This window comes from Lissotriton vulgaris, chromosome 1_1 (genome assembly GCF_964263255.1).
Source record: "Lissotriton vulgaris chromosome 1_1, aLisVul1.2, whole genome shotgun sequence".
Classification (NCBI taxonomy): Eukaryota; Metazoa; Chordata; class Amphibia; order Caudata; family Salamandridae; genus Lissotriton; species Lissotriton vulgaris.
The window spans coordinates 328,451,053-328,462,854 of NC_141685.1; the positions used below are offsets into that span (position 1 = coordinate 328,451,053).

The 11,802-nt window shown below is 41.4% G+C and overlaps 1 protein-coding gene across 1 annotated transcript in view; it reads left to right on the plus strand.

The window, feature by feature from the left end:
• The window catches only part of LOC147747127 (cytochrome P450 4B1-like), a 189,979-nt gene extending 180,655 nt beyond the window's left edge, over positions 1 to 9,324 (plus strand). Inside the window, exons 11-12 of the mRNA XM_086952386.1 lie at positions 2,281 to 2,363; positions 9,062 to 9,324. Coding sequence (XP_086808512.1) covers positions 2,281 to 2,363; positions 9,062 to 9,230 — 252 coding nt within the window. The 3' untranslated portion in view covers positions 9,231 to 9,324. The remainder of the gene's footprint in view (positions 1 to 2,280; positions 2,364 to 9,061) is intronic.
• Positions 9,325 to 11,802: the final 2,478 nt, after the last annotated feature.

Genomic DNA, 11,802 nt, shown 5'->3' on the forward strand with positions numbered 1-11,802 from the left:
TTAATTTATATGTAAAAAAGCTACAGCACTATTACATTAAATATTTGATCAGTGTGGCTAGTTCATTGCCTTCAATATTTATAGCTGTCTTTTTGGGGTTTTGCTAATTTCAAAGGTGGCAAGATCACCTGTTATATAGAATTTCATAACTGAATGCTGTAGTTTTGGGTGAGAAAATGCAAAATGTACCATAAAGGCAACGGGATATGTGTACAGTTGCCTTGGTCTAGATTTGAGCACATCCGTTTAAAGTCAAGAATGGAAGGGTTTCAGGCTTCCAAAGTGTGAGTAAAGGGGATGTTATGCAGGCATGAGGATACAAAGCCCCAGAAGACAGTTGCCTCTTAATCCTTATGAAAAGGCACTGGCAAGGCATGCAAAGAGAGCCAATAATTGAACTGGGGAAATGGAAAACCAACAGCTTCGGATGGTATGTCAGACAAAGCATTGAAAATGTGGGTTCCTCGACAATCTTTCAAGAAACAGTCAGAGGTGGTTGTAAAGGAGGAGTGTAGACAGCAGCTGACCTGTCCCTTTCAGGAGGAGGAAACTTTGTAGGCATGTGGTGGGCTAACCTGTGCCGACCATGATTGGACTGAGAAAAAAGAGATCATGGTTAGACTTTGGAAGTATAATCTAGTGGAGATCACAGAATTAGAACAGATCGAGTTAATTTAGAAAGACCTAAAGGAAAAGTGGTCTGGCACAGAGGTGGTATGTACACAGCTGTTATCATGCTGGTTGTGCAAGGGTGCAGAAAGCCAGTAGCATATTTAGGGCACCATAGAAGGTAAGCAGAGAAATATCAGTATGTTTCCTGGAAGAAAAGAATACATGGTAAAATCAAGAAAAACTTTGTGTCCGCACCCATCCCAGTTTTAACAGAACAGAGTGCATCTATCACTCCCTGGAATGAGGATGTATTCAAAATAATGGAATTGGGGAAAGGTTTCATAATAATGAAACTTTCCAAGTGGGGACAGAAACATCAACCCTGGGCAATGAGTTTCTTAATGGTGGTTATATTAAGAAATTAACACTAAGACTAAGGTGCTCATTAAGAGCCCAGTGCAAAAACGGATGCCTTACTACTCTATGTGCGGTTATTGATATCTTCGGGCCAGTATTTAGGGGGCATAATATTACCAGACGATCCTAAGTTTAGGACTTAGAATGAAGGAAAACATATAGTTAAAACTGTATGTTTTGCCAAGTAATGAGGTGGACAACCCAAGACTCTGTGGGTCTGATTCACAGAATTAACTTAAGACTCAATCCTAAACTTACTACTATTTTGGCATTCACAGAATGAGCTTACTACTTTTGGTATTCACAGAAGTTAGGATTTTGTCTTAAGTTTGTCTTAAGACAAACTTAAGACAGACTTAAGACAAAATCCTAACTTCAGTGAATACCGAAAGTAGTAAATTCATTCTGTGAATGCCAAAAGTAGTAAGTGCATTCTGTGAATACCAAAATAGTAGTAAGTTTAGGATTGAGTCTTAAGTTCATTCTGTGAATCGGGCCCACTTTGTTTTACCCACAAACATTCAGATAATTGTTAACCTGGAAAAATGTTTTGTGGGCAAAACCTTGGGTTGCAGTAATTGCTGTCAACAATAGAATCCTTCTTTTGGCATGAACACCCATTTACCTCTAGTTAGGATTTACACAGCTCACAAGTGCTAAGAGTTGCAAAATAGAGTAACGTTTATAAAGTTAGGATATGGTAATGTATTTGCAAAGGCCTCAACAAAGGTCTAGGAGTTGCACTATTGTGTAAAGTTTATAAAGTTAGGATATGGTTAAGGAAAATGGTATGGCATTTCTGGCCCAGGATTTGACAGGCTCCCCAGTGGCCAATAGAATCAAGGAGAAAAGGTGCCAAATACCACAAGAAGGAAGGAAGGGAGCTAAGCCTGAAAACTTGGTGGGATTTTTATAGGCTGTAAATGAGAAAATCTGGGAAAGGAACCGGGAGTAGATATTTGTGCCAACGAGAATGAGGGTTGATAAGTCAGTGATTATGAGAAGAGTTATTGAGCCTTCTAGGGCGTAACCAGCTTGTAAGACAATGACTGACAACGTATGCTGTTCCCACTGCCCTGTCTCTTAAAAAGGCCATTTCGTAACAAAGTGCAGGTTTGAGGCGGACTAATCCTCAATGACCGATTTACTGGAGTCACTAAGATTTTAAGTTTTTAATTAGTTTTGTTTTTTGGTATTGTTGGTTGATATCTAATATCTTCATTGTTAATGGTGTTTCCCTTGTTTTTGTAGATCTTTGACCCTGAGCGATTTTCACCTGAAAACACATCTTCTCGCTCACCTCATGCATTCTTGCCATTTGCCGCTGGTTCAAGGTACAGTCAATTTGTTCTGTTGATTACACTGCTGTTAACCACAGGAATTTGAATGAGAGGGGCTGTTTATACACAGAGGGATGCTGGTTCACACCTCACGATGAAACCGGTTTCAAACCATGAGCTGAGCTCTTCACCCAAATATGTGCATTGCCTCTGCTATCCGAAATGGACTAACCTACTGTTCTTAATCATTAAATTTTGACCCATTTTCTTTCCAAATTGTAAGTTATGTCAATATGTGAGGACTCCTCTCCCAAGGATGAATTCCACTGACAGTATTTACTAGCACCACTGACGATGCTACATGCGATAACTACAGAAGGTAAAAATTCCAGGTTGTAGTAAAAACCACTCTGCCGGGTTACCAACTGAAGCAAAATTACATAGCATGAAAAAAGAAATAGCCGCAGTAAACACCTACCTGCAGTGATTGCATTACCACCTTAATTACTCGCCTCCTTCCTCGAAACCAACAAATCCCTCGACCCCTCACAGTCCGGCTTCCGAGCCAAACACAGCACTGAGACCGCACTTATCGCAGCAACAGACGACATTCGAACTCTACTGGACAATGGAGACACAGTCGCCCTCATCCTCCTCGACCTCTCCGCTGCCTTCGACACAGTCTGTCATAGCACCCTTCTACAGCGCCTCAGAAACGTAGGAATTCAAGGAAAAGCACTGGAATGGATCACCTCGTTCCTCACCGGAAGAACCCAGAGAGTCCGCCTCCCACCATTCAAGTCAGAGGCCTCTGAAGTCATCTGCGGCGTGCCACAAGGATCGTCACTCAGCCCCACTCTCTTCAACGTATACATGAGCCCCCTTGCGGCCATCGCTCGCCAACACAATCTCAACATCATCTCCTACGCGGATGACACTCAACTGATCCTATCACTCACCAAAGACCCTAACACCGCCAAAACCAACTTACACGAAGGAATGAAAGAAGTAGCCGAGTGGATGAAGCACAGCCGTCTAAAACTGAACTCGGACAAAACAGAAGTCCTCATCCTAGGCACCTCCCCCTCCGCCTGGGATGACTCTTGGTGGCCAGAAGCCCTTGGAAAAGCACCCATCCCGACGGACCACGCACGGAACCTGGGCATCATCTTGGACTCCTCACTCTTGATGACCAGACAAGTCAACGCCGTTTCATCATCTTGCTTCAACATTCTTCGCATGCTCAAAAAAACATTTCGCTGGATCCCCACCGAAACTAGAAAAACGGTCACCCACGCACTGGTTACGAGCCGACTGGACTACGGAAACACACTATACGCCGGTACCACCGCAAAACTCCAGAAAAAACTCCAGCGCATCCAGAATGCTTCAGCCAGGCTCATACTAGACATCCCGCGTAAAGAACACATCTCTGGTCACCTGAAAAAACTCCACTGGCTCCCCGTAAATAAGAGGATTACCTTCCGCCTCCTAACCCACGCACACAAAGCACTTTACGAACTTGGACCCGAATGCCTCAACACACAACTGTCCTTCTACACCCCCTCCCGTCAGCTACGATCCTCCAACCAAGCCCTTGCCACTGTACCTCGCTTCAACAAAACCACCATGGGAGCTAGATCCTTCTCCTACCTGGCAGCTAAAACCTGGAACTCACTTCCCACTCACCTTCGCCTTACTCAGAACAACCTAGCATTCAGAAAACAACTTAAAACTTGGATATTCGACAAGTAATTCCCCACCCCTCCTCTAGCGCCTTGAGACCCTATGGGTATGTAGCGCGCTATATAAATCTCTTGACTTGACTTGACTTGACTAATTTAAAGAGTGATGGTTAGTTCTGCCTAAACTGAGCTGGTCTTTTAAATTGCTGCATCTCGAAGCAGCTGCTGCTACCTGATGAGTATATCCAGTCTTTGCCAACAGGTTACCCAAAGCCTGCCAATGAAAGAACACTGTTTTAGTAACATGCTTATGTTGATTGGCCAGGCATTTCACACATCTCTCCTTATTTCTACTGTTAATGGTAATACAGGTATCCTGGTATAATGTATTCCCCAAATGGCAATGCCATATTGCTATCTGATATTTCCAAACATTTTTGGGTAGTAGTAAACTACCAGCAACTTGCCCAATGATATTCACACACATTTGTGGAGTATTATTCGACATCTTAAATTGAAGTAATATTTTAAAACTAATAATAACCTACCCAGAAGTAAACAGAATAAACTTCTTGAGCCTATTAAATGAATATTTCCTCCAATATAATAATTGTAATGAGGAATTAATGGGGACACGTTCAGTACAGCAAAAGAAATTGGCACGACAGAAAATCTGGCTGAAGGTGGCATTACTATAGTCTAAGTTGAAAAACCTCAAGATTTTGGGTGAGAAAATTCATACTTATCATTAAGAGGAACTTCTAATTTTAAAGGACCAATAGTAAAATAGAGAACATATGAATCTGAAAACAATGAGTAATACAATATTACCAGTCAAACAATGTGTGCTAGTGCTGGTGCCATCTGAGCAACTATTTCTAATTAATCCAAATCAGGTACTATTCCTAGTAGGCTCATGATAATGGAAAACTTCATTCAAAACTGGGACTCTATTCTTGGAGCTTTGCTGTCATAGAGCAGAAGATAACATCAAGTGGTCTAAATCTACTTAATTTTTCTGACGAGTACCAAGTGATCCTTGTAAGTAATGCATTACTTTACATGTTCCTGGTTATGCTAATGATTTTTTTAAAGAATTAATTTGAAATATATTTTGCTTACATTTACTGTTTTGCATCTGGTCTTGTGCCCAAACTAGGCGCTAAGTCCATCAGCAATCCTTCTTATGCTGACAATATTGTTCTATTTTCGTTAACCCCACGGACACTTCCATTTCAACTGATGAGGCAACGGGAGTTTAATAAATTGAATGACTTACAGGTCAACTCTGACAAGACAAAAGTCATGTGTTTTGGTGGAGGAAGAAGCTCTCTAAGACCGACACTTGATAGCCAACACCTAGAAAAAGAGACTTCCTATAACTACCTGGGCGTAACAATTGTTAAAACTTACCAGGGAAGACTATTAAAAGCGGATGAAAGAACAACTAATCATTTGGCACTGAAAAAATTCTTCTAGACTTATGGTGGTCAGGCCATCAGTCACAGCGTTCAGAAGCAAGCTTATTCCAACTCTGTTCCTTGCTTCCAATATTTTTTATATTTTTAATATTTTTAATGATAAAACTGTTGCCAAGCTGGATACACTCTATATTAGCAAAGTGAAGGTGTTACCTGCCTCACGGCGGTAGCAAGTTGGATGAACGAGAACTGTCTGCGCCTAAATGGTGACAAGACTCAGCTGTTAGTAATAGGAAAAACTCCATCCATTTGGTCGCCTGCGTGGTGGCCGTCTGAACTAGGTCCGACACCTTCTCCTTCGGAGACTGTGAAGAACTTAGGTGTCCTATTGGACTCTAGTCTATCCTTTAAACAACATGTTGGCAAGGAGACAGGAAGATGCATTGGTATCCTTAAAACATTACGCAAAGTGTTAGATCTCCTGCCTATCAGTGCCAGGAAAACTCTAATTCACACTTTAGTCATGCCCCATCTTGACTATGGCAATTCCCTGCTCGTAGGCGTAAGTAAGAAAGGGCTTCATCAGCTGCAGTATGTTCAAAATTCTGCTGCACGCCTAGTGCTGAACCTGCCTCGCAGAGCATCAGGGAAACAGGCCCTGTCAATGCTCCATTGGCTCCCCATCAAGGAACGCATTAGGTTCAAAGTGTTGTGCATTGCGCATCGCATTGCCCAAGGGAAAGGCCCAGCGTATTTGCAAAAGCTTCTAACCATTCATTGTCCCAGACGTAATTTGAGATCACTGGGAACTATGCTGTTCAGGCTGCCTCGCATCCGTAAGGCTAGAATGGGAGGCTGCTCATTCAGGTACCTGGCGGGTAAATACTGGAATGAGCTTCCCATCGAACTCCGTATGGAACCATCAGAAGTGAGATTCCGCCTTGAACTTAAAACCTACGTTTTACCACATACTTAATTATCTTCAGCTCGAATTTGGACTGTCTCATAGCCTTGTGTTAACAGCTACTTAGGGTGTTGACAGCAATCATAGCGCGGGGACACACTGTGCTGATTGTAACCAGGCGCTTTAGAAATGGTTTTATTATTATTATTACTTTTTCTTTGCTCCTCAACCCCCAATGCGAAATTGGTTTGGAAGTTACCTTAACTTCTCTACTGTCGAGACACGCAGGCCTAGTTTTAAATTGTGTGTGGCTGCATTACCCCATGGAGGATATGGTGAAATACTTCAAATATAATGAGCTGCAATTATCAGGCGGCGCTTCTTTAAGCCTGAACATTGTGGCTGTCACTAAGGTTGTAAGGCAGAAGAGCCTACCCCGCCTACTGGTGATCTCAAGAATACCAGGACTGACCTGAAAAGATCTTTTAAGGAAGAATTGGAAGGTCAACTCACAACAGATAGATCTGACCTTTCTGTGGAAGTATAAGAACTCAGATTTGATCGCAGACACTTATCTGGATACATTTCACCATTATTAATCTGCAAATCTGAATTCAGGGAGCAAATCTAAGTATCTGAGATTTCACCATCTGTAAATACCAATTGCTTAATTTGAAAGTCGTTGGAACAATAAATGTCATTCACTAAGGTTGTGCCGCCTCCGTGGTTACAAAGACAAATCTCTGGCACATATATCCTTTTCTCCATCAGGAAAAAGTTTCTAAGGTGTGATTTCATTAAAGTAAACTGAAGAACATTGCACGAAGCAATCAAATAGTGCTTCTCCATGAGAGAGCATCAATCCCTAGGGAGGTCCGTAACATTTCTAAACCCCGTTTATAACTCTCTTGGCTAGCTAATTACATTGTTTATAATTGTGTTGTCGTACACTATTGGAATAAATTACAATACTAGGTTTAGAACAGATTTTATCTATGGTCGTGGATCTCAAAATATATTACCAATTACATTTACTGTTGATTGTATTTTATATTTTATTATATCTGTACAATAAATATTTCATTCATTCATACTGATTTGCATATTTTAAATCCTGGTTTTATCAGCAGGCGTCTTATATGGCCCATCCTACACTTTGTATCTCTTCGATCACTTTTGTTTGTATCAGAAAGTTATGTTTGTCAATGAACTCCTAATATTTTTGCCAATAATAAAAAAATAAAAATCAATAAATTGAGTCTTTCAGAGGATCCAACGGCCAGATTCATGAAACGAAAATCGGCTCACAAAGGGCCAGATTCTGAGAATCTGGCCCTTTGCGAGCGCAATTTTTGCATTTGGGATTCATCATCCCAAATGCAAAAATCGCTACAATAGAATTTGCAAATTTGCGAGCAATTGCATTTAAGGAATCTCTATTTGAGATTCCTTAAATGCAATTCATGATACATTTAAAAAATGCGAATTTGCAATTTTGGGCCGCTATTTACCGCGAAGTCAAACCTTGTGGTAAATAGCGGAAACTTAGAAAAGTGCACTTAAGTGCATTTTTCTAAGTTGTATGTTACACACACACATGTCCTTGGGACATGTGTGTGCGTAACACCAGCATCCAATGTCATTTCAGGTGTGCAACAGGGTGTCCTTTGGACACCCCTGCACCCTTGAAATCGCAATTTCAAAATGTGAATCGCTAATAGCGATTCACACATTGATATGTCTTCCCATTCATTCCTAGGCCCATAGGAATGAATGGGGAGTTATTCCTTATTTGCGATTAGCAAATATCTAATCGCAAATAAGGAAGCTGTAGGAATCGCTAAATAAATTGCGATTTGTACATGAATCCCGTTTTGCGAGTCTGTAATAGCGATTCCTTAATAATCGCTATTACTGACTCACAAAACGGGACTTTGATGAATCTAGCTGCAAGTTCTGTCCCATGTCAACAGGTGCTTTTCCCAGGGAAAGAAATTGAGTTTTTCAATATAGCGAATACAATTCCTCAGAACAGCAGGTTGCAGCTTCATTGCCCAGGATCTATCAGGGCTGATTGGTATTTTAGCACACCAACCAAGAGCACCGCCATAAAGGGATCTACCAAGGGTTGTCCATCCTTCATTCTTAGCAAGTGGATTCCGCTTCCAGACTAGGGTATTGAGAAGCTGCCACTGATGCCACATCCTTCCTCTTTTCCGCAGTTATCTGAATAAGGTATAGTTAACAAGCATCTGTATCTCTTGGCACATTCAACCGTTAAGCAGAAACTCAAGAGTTATTCTTCATACCGCATCATCTAAAAATGTCAATGGGAATTATGGATTGGTGGAATCCTTAAGCCCTTAAAGTCACCAGTCTGGACCCAATCTTTACCTTCTGTGGCTACTTTGATGCTGTATCTTTTTCTGTTTGTACATGTGTGTGCACATGGAAGTCATCCAACACAAAAGCCAAAAAATGCCAGAGGCGCCGTTCACTTGCCTTAGTGAAAATCATATATGAAATTTCATTTTATTCATCATGTTCTTAGAAAAGTTTACATTTCATGAAAGCTCGAGTCACATACAGGGAATTGGTGGTCAAAGAAAACAAGGCCAGTCCTTGTAACTTTGTAATTCAAGAGTGAAGAATTTGTAGGTCCCAATCAGCACTGAGAATCATTTCATCCACAGGCATATGCTGGTTATTTTTTTCATTTATGTTTTCTGCTTTGTCCATCAGGAACTGCATAGGCCAGACCTTTGCCATGAATGAGATGAAAGTCGCTCTGGCCCTGACTCTGCTGCGCTTCCAACTCTTTCCAGATGAAAAACAACCTCCGAAGAAAATACCGCAGCTGGTTCTCAAGTCTTTAAATGGAATACACCTATTCTTAAAAAAAAGGAAATAATACATGTGCCTCTTTGAAGACAGCAAGTTCAGAAGTAGCTATTGAACTGTTCTAGAAAAACAGACTGAACCGACAAGAAAATAAGCACCAGCAATAGTAATAAGTCTGGTTATAATGTACGGCAAGCACAGACACAGAACACTAATATGCTTATAATATTCTGGCATATGCCTGCCAATGAGCAGCACCTACTGGTATATATGAGACCACGGAGAGCATACATTAACGCACATACAACACTACTGGCAAACATACACATAGAGAAAACAAAGTAAGGACAAAACCCATGCAGTCATAGGCAAAATACGTATGCGCACACCTAGGCATCATTATAGGGGCAGTCAGGTGAGCAGAAATGCGAGTGAAGGAAAGTTGGAGAAGTAATGCAGTAATTATTTACATAGGTAGAAGATGATAACGCTTTGCAGCATTCTCATTGGAGCTATAAAGTCAGTACAGTCAGCTTTGAGCCATAGCAAAGAGTGCAACCTGACTAAGGGGCAGATGTATCAAGGGATATTTTAGTCGCAAACGCTGCTATTCGCAAAAAAGCAGCGTTTGCGACTAAAAATTCTTAAATGGTATGTATGAGGCAAAAATTAAGGAATCGCAAATTTTGCGATTCCTTAATTTTGCGAAAGCATTGAAGGAATCGCAAATTACTATTCCTTAACTGCTATGTAAGAAACATTTAATTTTTGTGATTTCACCTTAAGAAATCGCAAATTACCACCAACTTGTAGTTGGTGGTAATTTGCGAATTCTTTTACAAATGTACTTTTTGGCATTTGTAAAGGTGCCATGTGGCGCTCATACATGCCCTTAGGGCATGTATGTGCGCCATATGCACACACATGTAAATTTCAGAGGTGCAGCAGGGTGTCCTTAAGACACCCTTGCACCCTTGAAATTATTCTCAATTTGCGCTTAGCAAATTGTGAATCGCAAATTGAGAATAACTTCCCATTCCTTCCTATGGGCCTCCTGGCCCATAGAAATGAATGGGAAATTATTCCTTAATTGCGATTAGCAATTTGCTAATCGCAATTAATGAATTTTAAGAAATCGCAAAAAATAGTGAATTTTTACATACATACCATTTTGCAATTCTCAAATAGCGATTCTCAAAAAATCGCTATTTGAGAATCGCAAATAGGTATATCGATACATCTGCCCCATAATTACTAGAATATAGAAGGCATTGGTTAGGGATTGTCAATAATTTTTTGTAAATGCACTCACCATCAAAAATGGCACAGTGTTGCTCATGGCATACATGATCAAGACCTCTGGAGGGCTATGCATGATCCACAGCATCGCTAGACTACACATCAGCACCAGAATGTACACCACCAAACCTCTGGTCTTTTCCTGCCCTGCACAGAGGGAATGGAACCCCATTCCAGGTGAATTCTCACAGAGACCATCCTTCCTCCATTTCAGAAAATAACTTCAAGCACTGCTCTTCCAACACCACCTGTTTGTCAGGTAACCTTTTAGCTGTCATACTCACACCAACCTCCGGCACAGGCATCAATGCCATTGAACTACAATCACCTGAAATGAGTGAACTGATTTACACCAAATTTGGTAGAAAGGTAAAACTTTACACAGTAATCGTGCTTTATGTTATTTGGTGTAAATCTGTTCAGCTATTTTCGAGAACATCGCGTTTGAAGAGGAGACCAGGGCAGATATGAAAGCGTTAAAAAGTTGGGGATAACTGTATGGATGGTCCCGTTGGGAGTACAATAATACAAAGTAAAAAAATGAGGACCTCTGATTGGTCAAGGGAGCTTTTTCTCCTGTCAGCCTTTTGGGTCTGTGAGACCAGTTACGGTTCTGCGTTACAGAGAGATCCAATTGTCTGACCACAACTTGAAGACAAATGTTGCAGCTGCCATTACGGGACTTGGTCCACTTGCCTGGTAAAAAGAAATTTAAAAAAAGAAGAAGAATTTAAAAAACAGATAAATAAAGTGTTAACAAAATAATATAATAAAGGTAGTAATGGGCAGAGGAGGGATACCCTGACCCCTAGCTCTTGTGGTGAGGTTAAGGTAGGGGTCCAAAGGAACCGCCCCATGGCACAAAAATGTATATACTTTTATTGTGTCAATGCTATTGCCACTCAAGCTTCACCCCCATGGTACCGCAGGACTACGTAAGTTTCTTTGGATGCCATGGGGGTACTGAGGTACAGTGAAAAACCTAATGATATGTGGGATGGTAGTCCGTGTCGGATTGGCATCTTTGGGGTTTGGATATAGGATCTTCCCTGCAGCCAACCCCCTGATGCACCAAAGAATATGTGCAGCAGGAGCTTGGGGGATTATCTCTAATGCTGTAGGGAGTTGGGTGCAGAACCTGCCAGAGTGTAGGCCGTGCAGCCATCACCCCCACTGCGCACAGGGCAGTGTGCGCAGCATGGAGTTGGCTGCCTGTGGGTGGTTGGTCACAGAACCTGTCTAGAGGTTGGTCCTTGTGGCCAACCATCTGCTGTGCACAGCCAGGACCATGCACAGTGGGAGGTTGGCCTCCCACAGATGGTTATAGAACATGCAATAGGATT